The sequence below is a fragment of the Neofelis nebulosa genome, chromosome 15 (assembly GCF_028018385.1).
Source record: "Neofelis nebulosa isolate mNeoNeb1 chromosome 15, mNeoNeb1.pri, whole genome shotgun sequence".
NCBI classification, from domain to species: Eukaryota; Metazoa; Chordata; class Mammalia; order Carnivora; family Felidae; genus Neofelis; species Neofelis nebulosa.
In genome coordinates, this window is record NC_080796.1 from 41,278,293 (window position 1) to 41,297,095 (window position 18,803).

Sequence of the window (18,803 nt, forward strand, 5' to 3'; positions counted from 1 at the left end):
GGTTTGGAGTCTGTCTCTCCTTCCAGTCTTCTTCCCATCCCTTCCTCCCTTGCTTTCTCTCCTCCCCGCATTTTCTCTCTCTCTGGAAATTGGGGCTGTTTGAAGTTTTCCCCAGAAACTCTGCACGGAGTCGTCTATTGGTTTTTGCACGGCTGCCCTTCCCCCCCCCACCCCCCCGTGGCTTTCATCTCTTTTTTAGGCAGTTAACTTCTGCGTCCCTGCGTCAATTGTTCCTTTTAAGATTACTGTTCTCCCCAGGGCAAAAACCTCTGCCCTCCTGCCTCTGGAGGTGCCAAACTCAACTACACCGTGCTGATTGGAGAGACTCCGTGTGCTGTCACTGTGTCGGAGACACAGCTCCTCTGCGAGCCTCCCAACCTCACGGGGCAGCACAAAGTCATGGTGAGTGAACCCTCTTCCTTTTATGACTCCCCCCCACCTCCTCGCCGTGCATGCATGATCTGTCACAAAGTGAGGCTGTCCCGTCTACTTCCTCCATAGCCCCTCCTCATCGTGTTCCACATTGAGATGGGTAGAAGTTGAGAACCCCAGAAAGGAAAGGGAGATGATAAGCAGGAAGTTGTTTCATGTCCAAGTCTGTACTGTGTGGCCGTGGTCACTCATTGCCCTTTCTGAAACATAAGGATCGATGGCATGCCAGGGCTCTACAGCGTCTGTGTGTGTGCAATGCACAGGTTCACGTGGGCGGGATGGTGTTCTCTCCTGGCTCGGTGAGTGTCATCTCAGACAGCTTGCTGACCCTGCCAGCCATTGTCAGCATCGCGGCGGGCGGCAGCCTCCTGCTCATCATCGTCATCATCGTCCTCATTGCCTACAAGCGGAAGTCTCGAGAAAACGACCTCACTCTCAAGAGGCTCCAGATGCAGATGGACAACCTGGAGTCCCGCGTGGCCTTGGAGTGTAAGGAAGGTAGGTGGAGGCACTGTCTCGCTTCCTGGCCCCATCTTTTGTCACCAGTCCTTTACCACCTCCCGGGAAACAGCTCTTATCACTATTTCCATCCCTCCCACCCTCAGCCTGTTTTCCCAGAAACTTACTTTGCTTTTAGCATTAGAGAAGTCCCATTAAGAATGCCCAGGGCGAGGCCCCAGGTCTGATCATCTTGTTCCTGGCCTTCCTGAGCCCTGACTCATCTCCCAGTCTGGGAGCCTTTCTCTCCCTTTCGGGGCCTCCGTCTCCCCACAGTCAGAGCCTCCCAGGCTCGGCCGTCGGTTGCTATAGGTCCCCCAGATGGGAATCCGGCTCCTGTTTCCTGCATAGCTGCTCTCAGAGCGTGTGGAGGCAGCAACAGCAGGAGAGGCAAGGGAGCTCTTCACCTGCCTCCGGCCTTATCCCCTCCCCTCCCCCAGGGCTTGTTTTCCACCCGTGCCACAGGCTGAATGCTCTGAAGGCCACCACTCGCTGGTGGCCTCGGCCGTGGACACACGTGGGAGTAGCGATCGCTTCCTTCCATCTCCCACGCAACCACAGCCTCGAGGTGACACATATACCTGGTGTCCCCTCGGGCTGAGGACCCACCGGGCTCTCTGGGTAAACATTTCAATTAAGAATCAAAACGTTTCTCCCTTTGCTGCAAACATCAGGATCAGGAACAAGCCCTCTGCTGGGTTAAAGGGAATGGCTGGGCTGGGGCGAGGTGGGGAATGGCTTCTCCGGTGCCAGGGCAGGGGAAGGGTGGGGAGAAGGGCATTAGGCAGACAGACCTGCCACCAAAGGAACGCTCCCCTGTCAGCTGAGGGCCTGATGGCTGGGGCGCCGCAAGGCTGGCTTTGGTGTTCTTAGTTACCTGTGTGTGTGTGTGTGTGTGTGTGTGTGTGTGTGTGTGTTAAAGTACACATAACATCACATAAAATCTGCCATTTTAACCCTCACTGTCTCCACACCCTAGGGCTCTTCCTTCCAGCTAGGTAGCATTAAGTACATTCACATCCTTATGGAACCACAACCGCCATCCAGAACTTTCTCTTCCTCCCCAGCTGAAACGCTGCATTCATTAAACAGTAACCACGGCCCCGTCCCCACTGCCTGCTGTCAGCCACCATTCTACTTTGTTTCTATGAATTTGACTTCTCTAGGACTCTCATATAAATGGAATCACACGGTATTTGTTCTTTGCGTCTGGTTTACTTCATTAAGCATAATCCATGCTGTGGCACCCATGTGGTTGCAAGTGTCAGAATCTCTTTCCTTTTTTTTTTTTTTTTTTTTAACATTTATTCATTTTTGAGTTACAGAGCATGAGCAGGGGAGGGGCAGAGAGAGGGGAAGACACCGCATCTGAAGTAGGTTCCAGGCTCTGAGCTGTCAGCACAGGGTTCCAGTTTTTCCACATCCTCGTCAACACTCATTGTTGTCCATTTTTCTATTATAGCCATCCTAATGGACGAGGTCTCATGGTGGTTTTCATGTTCATTTTTGTCCAAGGTCTTTGCATCTTGATTCATTATTCTCTTGCTTGGAAGAAAAAGGGGAGGGAGGCTGCCTGTTCTGCGCTTGGCTTCATCCCCTTGGCCGCTGCCTCTCCGCTGTTTCGAGAACCTGCAGCCCCGTGCATGATACTAGTCATGCTGTTCTTCCCTTTTCTTTGTTTTAACGACACTTGTAATACGCAGAAAGAAAAGGCAAAATTAGGCATTGGCAGACAGGAGGAAATGATACAGAAATCGCCCACGTGCCTACCACCTAAGAAGGGAGGCCCGGAGATACCTCACACCTTCTGGAGATGCAACCCAACAACCCTCCTTGTCTCCACACCCCAGGCCTTCACAGACGTCTTCTCCCGCCTTTCCCCTCCCCTGCCCCGGTCGCCCTCCTGAGCCTCCCTGTCTCCCTGCATTTTCATAGCCTTTGCTGAGCTCCAGACAGACATCAATGAGCTGACCAGCGACCTGGACCGCTCTGGAATCCCCTACCTGGATTATCGTACCTATGCTATGCGAGTCCTGTTCCCCGGCATCGAGGACCATCCCGTGCTGCGGGAGCTGGAGGTAACGCCTGCCTCTCTCCCCAAGCCACCCGGCAGGAACGCTGGACCTGGGAAATGCAGATGGGGCCCAATAGCTCAGAGAAAGGTCAGGAGTAAGGAGGAGAAACCGCTTACAACAGCATCCCCCCCCCCCCCCACAGGGATGTTTCTCATCAGGCGGATCACGGCCAAGGTGGGGGTGGGGGGGGCACCCAGGCTCTTTAGGATGATTCCAGGGGAAGGCTGATTGTCATTTTTTAATTAATGACTAAATTAATTAACTACGATTCTGCCACATTCTCAAATGGATTTAAGGGGGCTTAAGGGAAGACCTCTGATTCTGTGAAGTTTGTTTGCTCATTTGTTGGCTTGTTTTGCCAAAGATAATAAATCAGGGCAGAGAGGATTAAAGGGAGACTAGCAAACCAAGCAAGTCTGATGGAGTATCTCCTGTGATACCCCTGGGACAGGCGGACGGACGGCATCCCCTGCGAGGGCTCTGCCTGGAGCCGACCCCCACAACCAAGGGGGCGGCCAGAGTAGATGGTGGACCTCAGAGCCCAGCCATTCCTACCCCATCGCAGGTGCGGGAGATGGGGCGGGGTGGCTGTAGGCGTCACGGACAGAGTCCTACAGCTCTCGCCACGCAAGACCCTCGGGGAGAGGCCGGGCTAGGAGGCCGGAAGCCTGTCCTCTGAGGGGGCGCCCGTCCCGTCCACCCCAGGTGCAGGGAAATGGGCAGCAGCACGTGGAGAAGGCCCTGAAGCTCTTCGCCCAGCTCATCAACAACAAGGTGTTCCTGCTGACCTTCATCCGCACCCTGGAGCTCCAGCGCAGCTTCTCCATGCGCGACCGCGGCAACGTGGCCTCGCTCATCATGACCGGCCTGCAGGGCCGCCTGGAGTACGCCACCGACGTCCTCAAGCAGCTGCTGTCCGACCTCATCGAGAAGAATCTGGAGAACAAGAACCACCCCAAGCTGCTCCTCCGCAGGTGCGCCCGGCGGCAGGGGGCGGGGAGGGGGGCCGGGGTTGCAGCGGGCTCACGGGCCCTGCGAGAGCAGCATGACAGGCTCCCCATCGCAGACGTGACACCCACGCGCAGTGGCCTGTGTCCGCGCCTCTCGCGGGGCAGAGTCTGATCTCCCCGTGGCCCCGGAGGCTGTGTCTGCACCTGCTAAGTGTGAAGGAGGAGCCCAGACCTCGGCTCAGAGCTCGGCTCGAACCCCGGCCCTGCCACCTGCTAGCGGTGTGGTCCCGGGCCCGTGACGCGGCCTCTCTGCTGTTTATCTTCCTCACTGACAAAATGGCATCAGTAACACTGTCTCCCAGTCTCTGTCCCTCCTTGTGCCTCTAGAGCTGCACTGTCCAGTGTGGTAGCCACACGTGACTGTGAATTAAAATGAACTAAAACGTGAAATTCCGTTCCTCCGTCGCGCTAGCCACATGCCAGGGGCTCAGTCACCGCATGCCGGCCACCATATTGGACAGCGCACTTAGGGAACATTTCCATCCTCACCAAAGGTTCTGTGGGACAGAGGCTGGCTGGAGATTTGCTGCAGCCCTTCCCTTCCGCGCCCATTTCCCAGGATCCGAATCACCAGCAGCCACCACAGGCTCCCTCCGCCGTTGCCATTTTTACTGGCAGGAGAGAGGCCTGGAGACCTTGGCATCCATCCCCCAAGGCCACCCTCCCTGGAGGCCCCAGGGAGCAGAGCAGAGCTCCTGAGCCCCTCTGGCAGCAGAGGTTGGAATGCACCGTCTCCATTTCTCCACCCTCCTCTTTAGCCTGCTCCCAGCCAGGTCTCAGGCTTCCAGACCCCACATGGGGTGAGGAGGGAGGAGGAATGGCTTTGTTTTATGAGTTCTGAGCCCCCATCCTGCCAATCTGAGCATTAGAAACTCTCATTAAGAACTGTTGTATTTAAATTAGAGCTAATCTCAGGCACAATGCAGGGAGAGGGGGCTGGGAGGGGCCAGGGGACAAAGCTACAATTTCTTCTGCCATTGTCACTCTCTCCCAGGCCCAGATTGCAGAGCAGCCCTGGCAAAAGCCTGGGATTTACGGCAGCCAGAGGGTATAATTTGCACTACATGTAGGGTGTTAAAATACCCCTCGGCATCCCCATCCCCATCTCCGAGGGTCTGTTACAGCCGCTTTGTTCCTTCCCCGAGTCCCCAGATCTGCAGCCCAGTTTGGGGGATGGGGAGGGGCGGTGCTTGCAGAAGCAGATCCCCAGTGCGCTGAACACTCATGCACACCGCTCTCCACTTGAGTGGCTGGGATCCACAAGCCCACGCTAGCAGTAACGACAGCTAATACTTACGGAAGAGTGCTCACGGGTGCCAGGTGCTATTCTTAGCACTTTACATACTTAACTCATTCAATCCTGATAACAGCCCTGTGGGATAGATATTCTCATGGTCCCCATTCAAAGATGGGGAAAACGAACCCAGAGACTGCGGAAATGACTTGCCCGGGGAAATGACTTGCCCGAGGTCACGCAGGCAGTCCTGGCAGAGTCAGACTTGGAATACTGGCAATCTGATTCTGAGTGGCTGGAGGGGCAGGTACCAGGGTCTTTTGGGGTATGAAAATGGAGTATTTAAGCATGCAAGGAATCCCAGAGGGACAGAGAAACTCAGTTGATCATCCTCAGGCCAGCAGGAGAGAACTGGTCATTGATAGCCCTGTGGAAGGGGGTACCTGGCACCTTCCTATGCAGACCCGTAGTGCCAGTTCCACAGGGAATTGTGGCCCAGAAAGAAGAAGCCTCTGGCCTGAGGTCACACTTCTTGCTCTGGTGTCCTGGCTCCCAGCCCTGCATGCTTTGATGCCCTGTTGCTCTCTTGGGCCACAGTGCGTACAAGCCAGACGACCCCCCTCTCGAGACACCCTCCACAAAGGACCGCCCCTCACCTCTTCTCCCTCCCCAGGACAGAGTCTGTGGCTGAGAAGATGCTGACCAATTGGTTTGCCTTCCTCCTGCACAAGTTCCTGAAGGTGAGATTGGGAGCGAGCCGGGATCTAGAGCTGAGAGTAAGATGGGAGGGGGGCTGTTCCAAGCCTGGCCATCGGGGCTTGCAGGGGGACCCCTCAGGAGTAGGAACCTACCTGGCGGGGGTGCTCCAAAGCAAAGCAGGCCTGGGAACGTGGCCGGGAGAGGGAGAGGAGGAGACTGGTGCCCCCGCACAGCCCACGCCCTTGCCTGTGCCCACAGGAGTGTGCGGGAGAGCCACTGTTCATGCTCTACTGCGCCATCAAGCAGCAGATGGAGAAGGGTCCCATCGACGCCATCACGGGTGAGGCCCGCTACTCCTTGAGCGAGGACAAGCTCATCCGGCAGCAGATCGAGTACAAGACCCTGGTGAGGAGGCTGGAAACTTAGGGGACACAGCAAACCTCCTGTCTCAGATCCATTCTCTGCCCTCTAAGCACAAAGCCAATCAATAAAGAGGCTAGGATATGGCCTGGGGGCAAGTCTAAGGGGCGTGCCAAGTGTTCCAAGAGTGTGGCAGACATGCCTTTGTTTCCCTTCCCCATCTCAGCTGGTGGGCCTAAAGAGCCCTGTCTGTCTCAGTTTACCCTGGATGATATGGTGGGGGTGGGGGTGAGACCCCCTCCATTAGGTATGGGGAAATTAGCATTATGGGGAAGAATATGAAATTGCTAATTCCTAATATAGAGGCTTTGAGAGGTGGGTAACCATCCCTGGATACATCTGGAGCCATCTCTGAACCCCTAGGACGCCTCGTTCCGGGATTACAGTGGCTCCTAAGCCAACCAGGAACTAGAAAGTGGAGTCCCAGTTCTTCGAGAAGGGCAGGGTACCCATGGCTCAGGTTATCATTTGGCAGATGGCAGGAAGGAGAGAGAACCCGAGGCATGGACATTTCTCTTGTAGGGAGAGTAAGTCTTAAAAGGGGAGTAGTCCAAGGGCTTCCTCCCACTCCTTCAAGCTGTCCCTTGAACTCCTATCCTGCTCCCCCTCCGTCGTCACTTGTAGATCCTGAACTGCGTCAACCCCGACAACGAGAACAGTCCCGAGATCCCAGTGAAGGTGCTAAACTGTGACACCATCACGCAGGTCAAGGAGAAGATCCTCGATGCCGTCTATAAGAACGTGCCCTACTCCCAACGGCCAAGGGCTGTTGACATGGACTTGGGTAGGAGGCCTGGGCTTAGAGTGTGTGGGCAAGGGGTAGGAAGTGGCTTCCAGGAGGGCCTTTGGGCCATGGCATGGAATGAGGTGAGATAATGAGAAGCCCCGTCCTGCATAGGCCCCTCCTGGGGACAGTCCTGCCCCAGGCAAGGGGCCATAGGAAATACTTCTCCCAGGGCACTGCTTGCTCAGATGTGGCCACCTCTGGTGAAGTCCACACTTCTCCCCAGCTGCCTTGACCCCATGGGGCCCTTGAAGTCTCGAAGCACTGTGAGTGGCAACAGCTGGGGTTGCCAGGCCCCTAGAGGAGGCAGGACTGGGTGACTTTGGTTCACAGCCCCCCCTCCGCCCCCTCACCTACACCACCCCCTCCCCCCAGAGTGGCGTCAAGGCCGGATCGCCCGGGTCGTGCTGCAAGACGAAGACATCACCACCAAGATCGAGGGCGATTGGAAGCGGCTGAACACGCTGATGCATTATCAGGTGAGGGCAGGGGCTTTGAGCCGCGACCTTTGGCTCCCCAAAACGTTCCTTTCACTCCAGGGTTTGCTCTCAGGCCCTCAGAAGCCTAGAAGAGATTTTCTCATCTACCCCTTCCTCCTCCCCTCTGAGTATAAAACAGAGATTTTCAGCCATGGCTACCTATGAGAATCACTAGGGAAACTTCTCAAAAAGACGAGTGCCCCGACCCCGCCCCAAGAAACCGACTTAAGTGGTCTGGGTGAGGCTAGGCCTTTCTATTCTGTGTGTCTCTACCTCCACCGAAAAATGGCATATTGTGAAGTCCTCTGAAAGGACACTGACCGTGGGTACCTGCTGCTTTCTGTCCTCAGCATCTCATCAACGCAGCTTACACTTCTCACTTGCCACGGAGCAAGAAATTGGGTAGACTTGTCTTCCGGGTCTTGCATTCTGCCACTTACTAGCTGGTGTCCTTGGGGAAATTACTTAAGTTCTCTTCTTTCTCATCTGTAAAATGGAGTTCAAAGTGATCCCCGCCCCATAAAGTTGTGTGAAGTCGATTCAGTGCAGTAAAGTGTTCAGCACAGAGGCAGATGCACTGAATGAATGAACAGTCAAAAAAAAAAAAAAAAAATTCCGGCAAAAGAACAAAAGATCCAGGAGTATCTATTCCTGCCTCCCCTTCCCTCCCATGGTAACGACTGCTCTCGTGGCTGGGGGTCTCTGTAAGATTAAGCACAGGTAGGCTGGTTGGGACTCAGGAAAAATACTGAAATAGAAGCTGGAAATGAGAGACACCGAGGGAAATTAAACCAACCAGAGGAAGCGCCGCAGGCTGTGAGACCCTAAGGGATTGCCTGATTAATAACATCCTCCCAGGTCCACGCCGCGCACAGGGAGGGTGCGGAGGGACTGGCAGGCACCGGGTTGCCATCAGCCAGGCCACTGGGGGTCCTGAAGGCCAATAGGAGCTGGCTGGGAGGCTCCGAAGCACAAAGGAAGCTAGTGGGGGACACTGGGGGCAGCCCCAGAAACGCTCCTCTGCAGGCTCCATCCGCCTTACTGGCCTGTGTAAGCTGTGCCGGGTCCCTGACCACACCCAGCCCCAGACAGAGGAAGTGTGGTGTCTGAGAAGAGTAAAGGCTTTTCAAGCTGTATTAAAACCCCCGCTTCTGCACTCACTGGTGGTGTGTGACTTTCACCTCTCAGAACCTGGGCTCCCCATCTGTAAAATGAAGATGACAGCCAGGGCTTGTGAGGGTGGTTGGAAGAATTAGAAATAACCGGTGAGGGACGCGGGAGGCAGACTTATAGCCATTCCCTGTTGATTCCGCCCCCATCCCGCTCACACGGTGCCGATGCGTCCTGTAGAGCACTTGTAATGAGCTGGTTATAATGGCAGAAGAAAGCGCAAAAGAGAATAGCATTGTGCCTTCAAATCATCAGTTTCTCAAGGGCAGGAGTGAGCCCTTTCTTTTCTGTCTGTGATGCCCTGACGGTTGTTCCTGAGCCATCCATCCTAAGGCTTCCAATCAGAATGGAATGTTCTGTTCTTACAGTGCTCATCATACAAAGCACTTCCAATTCCCCGATGTCATTTATCATTCATGTATTCATTCGTTCCTCAAATATTTACTGAGCTTTGCCGAGTGCAAGGTACTTCCCACATGCTGGCCCAGAGTGATGAGAAACACCAGCCATCATTCTTCCCTTTGGGAGACTGTGATGATGATGGTGATGCCCATAATAACCACACTAATGCCGATACTTACCGAGTGCCCACTGGGCGCCAGGCACTGCTGTCGGCCTTTTTGTGTCCTGACCCCTTTAAGCCTCATGATACACCTACATGCCATGAGTATCCCCATCGACAAATGAGACGACAGAGACACGGAGAGGTTAACCGACTTTCCTGATGTCACGTAGCTAGTAAATGGCAGAGCCGAGGTCAGACCCAGCCAAGCATCTTGACCGTGGATTTGCACCGCCTGTCAGTCAAGAGAAAGAACGACCGAGCACTGAAGACGAGAGAGATTTAGTGACGAGACCTGGAACTGAATTGAACTGCGGTCATTCGCGTCACCTTGTGAATCTTCCTTTAGGTGACAACAAACCACACGTGGAGAGCATCATCTGTTCTTCTTGGGAGTATAAACCCCTGCCCCTGCCAGGCTTTCAGAGTATCGTTTCTAGACTGCCAGTTGCAAGAAGAGTTCCTGAAGGACAGAGGTGGAGAGGTTCCCCTCAGTTCCAGACCCGGTACCGATGGTGTGGACCACTGGCAGTCCAGGGAGCCACCCCGGCTGGGGAGTAACGGGGCACTGGAACTTTCCAGATGCCGTAAAGAGCAAAGGGCCCTTCAGCTTTATGCCATCAAGTCAAAGCATCGCCCCCTTGTTACTCTCCCTAGAGTCAAAGGTCCTGGAAGTCCCTCCAGGAGAAAATCTGCATAATCTTAATTAACAAAGAGATGTTAAAAAACTTCCTGGGTTCCCGCAGATTTATAGGGAGGGTAAAATTAAACACCACTACTAAAACCGGCTATCAGGGAATCTCGTTAGCACTAATGTTCATTTATAGTTTGACTTCCCAACATTTAATTCTTTTTTGGTGGGAGAGAGGGACTGACAATTTAAGACCCAGAAAGATGGTTTTACGACTGGTGCAGCTATAAATCAAACTTATAAAGTTCATAAAAATTGTTAAAATAAAAAATGGTTTAATAGGAATGTTTTATGGCCCATAACATTATTATAGCTGTTTTATTCCCTCTGCGTTAGGGGTTTAATTGGATCGCCACAATTCTGGGGATTCTCCGTTTTTATTGGATGGAGGGTAATCTTAAATCAAAATGGCCCCAAATGTCTTCAATATGGCTTGTCATTTATCAGCCCTTTCCCTCCAGGCCCGGGTGCTGAGCCTGGGTACCCTCACAGAGGACAGAGCGACAAGCCGCCTTTCTCTCTGCCTCCTCGAGAGCAGTTGCCCTGTTGGTGGAACCCCTCAAGGTGGCCCGGGCATTATAGGACCCTGGCCAGAGAAGAAATCAGAGCCAAAAGGGAAAATGGGCTGCAGACCAGTGTGACTTGAAATGAAATCCCAAATTAGGATATAACGAGGAGAACATGTGCTCTGGAGCCTGACAGACCTGGCTACAAAGATGGGCTGTACCATGTATTCATTGTGTGGCTTTGAAGACATTGCTTAGCCCCTCTATGCTTCAATTTCCTCATCTGTAAAATGGTAATAATCGTGCGAACTCACGGCGTTGAAGGGAGGCTTCAGTCTAGTCCAGGCTGTCCAATGGAAATATAATGCCAGCCACATGTGTAAATTAAAAGTTTTTACTAGCCACGTTTAAAAAGTAGAAATGAGGGGCGCCTGGGTGGCGCAGTCGGTTAAGCGTCCGACTTCAGCCAGGTCACGATCTCGCGGTCCGTGAGTTCGAGCCCCGCGTCAGGCTCTGGGCTGACGGCTCGGAGCCTGGAGCCTGTTTCCGATTCTGTGTCTCCCTCTCTCTCTGCCCCTCCCCCGTTCATGCTCTGTCTCTCTCTGTCCCAAAAATAAAATAAAAAACGTTTAAAAAAAAAAATAAAAATAAAAAAAATAAATAAATAAAAAGTAGAAATGAGCCGATGAAATTGATGTTAACAATATATCTTCTCTAACTTAATTGATTCTAAGATAAATATGATTTCAACATGGAATCAATATGAAAATTATTAATGAGATAGCTTGTGTTCTTTCATTCATGCTAAGCTATTGAAACCCAGCGTATATTGTGCGTTTATAGCATAATAGCTCGTGTTATAGTTTAGACACTTACAATGTATCTCCGTTCGGACTAACTGAAGTTCAAGTGCGCGATTAGCACAGGTGGCGAACAACTACCGTGTTGGACGTATTGGCGAGTAGCAACCATAGTATCTTCAATATCCCTGAACTCCTTGTGCTCTACCCCACGCCTCCTTCGTTACCTTCTAGAAGTACTTGATAATTCACTTCACCGGTTCAACCACACTCTACCTTTCCTACCCTTCTCAGGTGTCAGACAGATCGGTGGTGGCTCTGGTCCCCAAACAGACCTCCTCCTACAACATCCCTGCGTCTGCCAGCATCTCGCGCACATCCATCAGCAGATACGGTGAGGACCTGGAAAGGCAGCCTGGGCAGCCTGGAGGCGGCTTCTGTGATCTACCACGGACCTCTCACCAGCCCTTTGGACGAGCAGGCAGCCCTCGCAGCTGCCCTCGTCCAGTCAAGGACATTCGCTCATTTCCTTCCCTCCCCCCTAGTGCAGTCATTCCCGGCACGGCTGTGTCCTCAGAGCTGTGGGAGTTGGTGCACCACGTGCCCTTCCTTTGACAGCCTGCACCTGCTGAAGGAGGTTGAGGGGCCCAGAATCAGGGAGGCTCCTGGGTGGTGTTTCCCACATGCCAGTCCTTGGTCCAGTCCCAATTTGTACCTGTTGTCCTGGCTGAGTTATTACTAGCCCCCCTTTACTCCCAAAAGGGTCCCAATTTGGCAAGTAATTGACCATCTTGGCCTATCCACCCCCGAGGGCACAAGGGCTCCCAGTGCCTGCTGGGCCATGAGGTTACCTCGCTTCACCCTCTCTTGCTCCATTTCTTCCGGCTTGGTATATGCAGGAAGGCTTTGGGTTTTCCAGCTCAAGGACCGAGTCCAGTGGCTCCAAAAATGGCTTAGGCAGTGCCATATTCTAGGCTCCAAGCAAGAAGGACCCATTGACTCCCAAGAGGGAGCATTATAAGTTACAGCTTCTTAGCACCCAGAGTTTTAATCAAAGCCCCTATGAAAATATTCGGCTGACATATTACCTATTGATTATTCTTTGCCATGCAAGCATCAGGGGAGGAGAGCTCCCATATTTGCAAGGCTGTCTCCAACTCACAGAATTTCCAAACTCCTTTTTATTTTTAATTCGTTTTAATTTTTTTATTTAATTTTTTAAATTTTTTTAAAAGTTTATTTTGAGAGAGAGAGAGCGTGCACGCACATGTGCACACGTGCACACACACACAAGCGTGCACGAGTCGGGGAGGAGCAGAGAGAGAGGGAGAGAATGAATCCCAAGCTGTCAACGAGGAGCCTGATGCAGGGCTTGAACTCATGAAACTATGAAATCATGACTTGAGCCGAAATCAGGAGTCGGATGCTTAACCTACTGAGCCACCCAGGTGCCCCTGAATTTTATTTTAAAAGAAAGGGTTTCAGTCTCCTCTGTCATCATGCCAACCAAGGATCCCTACAATAACCCACCAAATATGAAGTCCCAAGGGTCCCCGTCCAATCGCAAGTAGTTTATTCTGAGTGAGTGCAGTAGGCGGGCAGAGATTCTAGAAGGATTCTACAAGCAAGCATGGCGAAATCAGTCTCATGGGCCTCCACTGCCCCCTTCTCCTCAGACTCCTCCTTTAGGTACACCGGCAGTCCCGACAGCCTGCGGTCCCGAGCCCCTATGATCACCCCAGACCTGGAGAGTGGGGTTAAGGTGTGGCATCTGGTGAAGAACCATGACCATGGGGACCAGAAGGAGGGTGACCGGGGCAGCAAGATGGTGTCTGAGATCTACTTGACCCGGCTACTGGCCACCAAGGTAACTCCTGCTCTCCCCAACCCGGGAGGTCTCCTTAGAGGGGTATGTCCTGCCCACCCCACCCGCCCACCAGCATAAGAAGGCTTTCGTGGAGTCTGTGCTTTAAGGGGACCCATTCAGACGATCAGACCCAGGTCCCAGAGCAGGCTTTCCAGAGGATCGGGCCACTGCTGTTTTTCCCCTACCCTTTGGCAACGGTTGCAACAATATCATTGCCCCTGGCCCGTCAAGACCACCATTACTCTGCAAAGGAACTGCTCTCTCGGCTCTGGGTGCCTGTACCTTTTAGGAAAATGTTAGGGTTTTCTTATCGATGTCAGCTGGATATGCTAGCCTCCACCACCACTGCCGTTTCTACCCGCTTTCCGGCCACATCGGGAGGGAAAGCATAAAGGCCTGGACCTGCCAATAATTGGAGAGAAGCCTCCCCCTTCCCCATCCCGTCCCACCTGCCCCCGAGTGCTGATGGAAGTGAGGGGGCCACGGTGCTGGAAGCTGTGATCTAAAAGCCGTCTTCCAGCTTCCCTCGTGGAGAACAAATACGCCTGTAAGGATGGCAGTTATGTGGCTCATATTTGCCAGCACAGGTCAGATTTCAAATGCTCTCCACCACAGACCCCACAGAAATGCCGCTGAAATTCTAACGCAGTGGCATCCAGATTGCAGCTCTCAGACTCGCTCCCAAAGATGACATAGAAATACACCCTCAGACCACGTGTCTCCAATTTTGCTTTTGCTAATATGCTGATAAAGAGACGAACACAGGACACCAGAAAAAAGGTTGGACATTTACCTAACCGTCAGAAGTGTTCCCTGAACCTGTCAACTGTGGGATGCAGGCCCGGCCTTGTCCCTGCCCAGAGATCCTCCAGGGCCCCGTGGGTCAAGGCTGGGCCTGGCTGTCCTTGGATCTGGACCCTTTACCCGCAGCACCCACTCCCAGGTGCCACTGATCCCAGGCCACTGATACCACAAACTCCTCACTCCTTTCAGTCAGACCCGTTGCCGTCCTGCCAGGAGGCTCATCGTCCTCCAGGCTGTTCCGCAGACACCCTCTCGTCCCAGCGTGAGCCCACCATCCCCTGTGGGCAGCCTGGGCTCCGAGGACTCACGGTCTTCCCGTCCCAACACCCTGTGCCTACGCCCGCCCGGCATGGACACAAGCATACGTGTGCCATGTGGCTGCCAGTTGGAGGAGAGGTTCTTCCCAGGAATCTGTAGCCTCTCCAGCCCCTCCCCCCTCCCCGACACCCCCGCAGCCCCCTCCCTCCCCACCCCCCCACCACACGGTCTGCGCAGCCTGGTGCCGCAGACAAATTTCCAAGGCGGGATCAGTCCAAGGCACCATCTGGTCTGCCCGTCTGCTGCCTGCACCCCCACCCTCCCCCACCCTCCCCTTCATACTCTCCCACCGTCCCTCCCCCAGGGCACCCTGCAGAAGTTCGTGGACGACTTGTTTGAGACCTTGTTCAGCACTGTGCACCGGGGCAGCGCCCTCCCCCTGGCCATCAAGTACATGTTTGACTTCCTGGATGAGCAGGCGGACAGACACGGCATCCATGACACAGATGTGCGGCACACCTGGAAAAGCAACTGGTAAGCCCTCGGGGGGCCCAGGGGGAGCTGCGGCCTGGAGAGGCCGCGAGGTGTGGGAGGTGGGACCGGCCCGGACCCGGGAGATGCGGGGAGCCCGTTCCTCGCGGGGCCGGGTACTCTGAGGTTCCTAGAACAAATAGCGCACATATGCTCTGCATCCCCAACATGGTCCCCGGGCTGCCAGCGCCCAGTGGGGCCCGCCTGGCTTCGGGCCCGGCACCAGGACGCATGCTTGAGCTCTGCCCTTTCCGGTGGAGATCCTTTCCAAGGGAGCACTTCCTCCCTGACCCTGAGACCTCTGGTTCTCAAGAAAGGATGCTGGAGGAACCTACATAAGGAGCCACCTTTGGACCGAGCTGCACAGCTACAGAGCCAGTCAGCGTCAGGCATTCTGAGGGGGGCAGAACCCACGGCCCTTCCTGAGACGGGGAAGCCCTGAACTGAACATAGACCCCGGGGAGAGAGCTTGCACCTGCTATAGATTTGAGCCCACCAACCGGGAGGATGTCGTTGCAAACTTGATCCCTTAAGGCCAAGTTATTACCCCGGCGCCATGGCTTTCAGGAAGCAGCGGGCAGGGTGTCCTGCAGGCGTGACTCTTCCCTAAGGTAACCTCGGCAGCCAGACCGCGGTGGGACAAGCGGCTCCCGCAGGCCCCTGGCAAAGGACTTTTCTCTCCTCGGTTTTAGACCCGCATCGCCAGCCAAGCTAAGGACTGGCTCTCAGGTCAGACGGGGCCTGGCCAAGAGCCGGAGTCAAAAACCTTCCTCCAGGAAAGAGCACCGAGAGGGGAGAGCGGAGGTCCAGGCATGTGGGTTGGGCAGGCAGCCCGCACAGCTGTCTGGAGTCAGCAATCTCCTCAGAAAACAGAGCCGACACAGATGGACCCCGGCTGTTATTTGGGAATCAAAAATCCTAGCAACCGGCAAAACACTTTGGAAAAAACCAGCCCCCATCCCATATAATCCTTTCTTCTCCGAGATGCTGTGGTTGCTGGCCCTCTGGAGCCCGCAGCTTTGATCACAGGATAGTGAAATGGGGAGATTCCGGTGGCCGGTGGTCGCGGGGGAGAAGCCCACGGCGCGCCTCAGCAGGGCAGGCCTTTCGTCTGGATTCCCAGGGGCAAAGCCCTGCCTGTCTCCTTTGCTTTGGAAGACTCCCCAGCCCAGTGCTGCGGTTTCAGGGAAATGAAGAGAAAGTTCTGGATTATCCCCGTCTCTCTGCCTTCTGTTGCCAAACAGGCCCCCGTCATAGAAATGCCCTGCCCTGGGGTTGTGGCAGGAAGAGTCCCCTTCTCCAGACCTCAAACAGCTAATGTCCGAGGAAAGAATATTAGATGCTCCCCAGAGCTGCCAGAGGAAGGGAGAGTGGAACAGATGAGTCACCTCTCAGCCGAGGCAGCTTCTCCTGGCTACAGGACAGTGTCTGATCCTGTCGTCCTTTGAAAGATAAGCAGAAATCGTAATGGAAGTGTTTGGAGTGGGCAAAGTTGCCCTTCCCAAGACTTGGCATGACTGAGGCATTTGGGAAAGTCTGGGGCGCTTGAGGGTCAAGAGAAGATGAAGGAGAGAAGAAAGGTAGGCTGGATTTCTGGACCGCCGTCTCAGGCCAGAAGGACAAGCCTGGGAACAAAGCTCACTCACACAGGAGCCCGGGAGTTAAGGCCCTGCGGGCAGCTGGAAGAGAAGACGAAGCTGGAAAAGGCACAGAAACAGCAGCTGTTCTGATTTTGAAGGGGAATAAATGGGCTTTTCCTCCTTATGGCCTCAGGAGCAGAGAAAACTCATTCTCCTCTGACTGTAACTTCCCAAGCCGCAGAAGGAACACTCCTAACGACTGATCAGTTCCTCTTGGGGTGGGAAAACGCTGAGCTACACTGAGTCGTTCCCAGCATGCCCACAATGGCCTCCTCTCCTCCCTCTGCCCCTGCCCAGATAGAGGAGAGCCCCGGGGAGAGCCCTGAAAGAGGCGCCCCCTGGGGGGCCCACTCCTCAGCCCCACCCACCGGGCCTGGCCTGCCCTGGGAAGTGGCGCAGGGGGCCAGGCTGGGCGGGAGTGCAGGTGGCGCCCTTTGTGGGGCTCCCAGGCAGCGCCTGGGGCTGCTGGCTGCGTCCTTCCAGATAACGGCCATGGCACTGTGTAAAGGGACTCCGGGAGTCTGGGGGCTTTGTTCGAAGCTCTGAGAAAACCGTGCAGTTCTCTGTACTTAGGCTTCCCTGGGGGCCTGGGAGCCTTTGGCAAAGGCTGCTGGGAGGGAACAGAACCCACCTCCGTCTATCTACCTCTCGGTAGGGATCAGGGTCGCCCCCCCCCCCCCCGTTAGGGTACAATGGCGCCTCTCCGCTTCTCCCAGGGTCAAGAATCAGGCTAAATTAGCAGCCCTGGCTGGCCCAGTCCTCTGTGATTACATTCCCTTGCCCTTGGGAGAGAGAGGTTTCACTTGTAGAAGGAGGAGAGGAGTGTTAGTGGACGACACCAGGGGCACGGCGGAGGCTCGGCCCTCAGGGTCCCTTCTGCCTTTACCCACAGCCTCCCTCTGCGCTTCTGGGTGAACGTGATCAAGAACCCCCAGTTTGTATTCGACATCCACAAGGGCAGCATCACGGACGCCTGCCTGTCCGTGGTGGCCCAGACTTTCATGGACTCCTGCTCCACGTCAGAGCACCGGCTGGGCAAGGACTCCCCCTCCAACAAGCTGCTCTATGCCAAGGACATCCCCAGCTACAAGAGCTGGGTGGAGAGGTTAGTAGCTTCCCTGGGACAGGCCCACACCCCTGCCTGTCTGCTCCATTCCCCACGCTGTGGGCTTCACTGAGGACTCACAACTGTGTTTGAGGTACCTTCGGATCTCAGGTTCCCCTCCTTCCCCCTTGTCCAAGCTTTCTGGTAGAGGAAGGAGGGGAAGCCCTGTGCCCTTGGAGCTCAGATCATTATCATTCTGATTACCTGTTATTGAGCACATGTTAAGCAACCAGTCTTGTGATAAAGATTTTTTATGCATCATCTCATGATAATATCCAACAGAGTGGCAGAGTAAGTATTATTGTCATCACCATTTGACTAATGAGGAAATTGAGGTACAGAGAGGCTTAGTTACTTGCCCAAGGTCACCCAGCTAGCAGGGAGTAGAGCTGGGATTGGAATACAAGGAGTCTGGTTGGAGTCTGGTCAGAGTCTGGGCTTTTATGCATTCTGGGGTTGGGGGGACACTATAGTGGGAGCTCGGAGCTGGATGGAGTCTGGCCTCCTGAGCAACAGTCTCCAGGCCTCGCCCTTAGCTTGAGGCAAGAGGCCAGAGGAAAACACATCAAAAGAGACATTGGAGGCAGGAGTAACTGGGGACATCCAGTGCTCTCGAGGGGCCCGAGGTCGGAGTAGTGTAGGCAAATGTGTGCCAGGTCCCCATTACGGAGTCTGTCCTCTCTATGGCAGATACTACGCAGACATTGCCAAGCTCCCCGCCATCAGTGACCAGGACATGAACGCCTACCTCGCTGAGCAGTCCCGTCTGCATGCTGTGGAGTTCAACATGTTGAGTGCCCTCAATGAGATCTACTCCTACGTCAGCAAATATAGCGAAGAGGTAAGGCAGGGCCCTGGAGGGGACAGAGACTGACACGCAGCCAGAAAGGCAGTTAAACAGAACGCCTGGTCCAGCCTTTAAGTAACAGCAACAGAGGGTAATTTAGAGAAAACACTCATGGAATCAAAAACCCATGAGCTCAAAAATTACCATTCCCTTAGAAAGTAGCCTTATCGTCTCCAACTCATCCAGTGCTTTCTTACACATTCCATTGTCTTTCACTCTTTGGTAACATAATAAACAAGACTTTGATGATGTAATTATTTTTCCTTTCAAAGTGTTGGACAATTAATTTCATTCTTTCTTAAACAGTGAATCAGACTATTCTTTGCACTTGGGCACATCCGTCAGTTACATTTTAGGTACGCAGGTGGACCTTAATATGAGGAGAGGTTGA

At 54.1% G+C, this 18,803-nt stretch overlaps 1 protein-coding gene across 2 annotated transcripts in view; it reads left to right on the plus strand.

The window, feature by feature from the left end:
• The window catches only part of PLXNA2 (plexin A2), a 207,053-nt gene that overhangs the window by 186,939 nt on the left and 1,311 nt on the right, over window positions 1-18,803 (plus strand). Inside the window, exons 19-31 of one of the 2 annotated variants that reach the window (XM_058701452.1) lie at window positions 259-402; window positions 696-930; window positions 2,866-3,008; window positions 3,711-3,979; window positions 5,923-5,989; window positions 6,207-6,353; window positions 6,993-7,152; window positions 7,528-7,631; window positions 11,655-11,754; window positions 13,037-13,227; window positions 14,654-14,823; window positions 17,353-17,565; window positions 18,256-18,406. In XM_058701452.1, the coding sequence (XP_058557435.1) occupies window positions 259-402; window positions 696-930; window positions 2,866-3,008; window positions 3,711-3,979; window positions 5,923-5,989; window positions 6,207-6,353; window positions 6,993-7,152; window positions 7,528-7,631; window positions 11,655-11,754; window positions 13,037-13,227; window positions 14,654-14,823; window positions 17,353-17,565; window positions 18,256-18,406 (2,094 nt within the window). Of the gene's footprint in view, window positions 1-258; window positions 403-695; window positions 931-2,865; window positions 3,009-3,710; window positions 3,980-5,922; window positions 5,990-6,206; window positions 6,354-6,992; window positions 7,153-7,527; window positions 7,632-11,654; window positions 11,755-13,036; window positions 13,228-14,653; window positions 14,824-17,352; window positions 17,566-18,255; window positions 18,407-18,803 lie in introns of those variants that run through there. The other variant, XM_058701454.1, reaches the window with a different exon arrangement.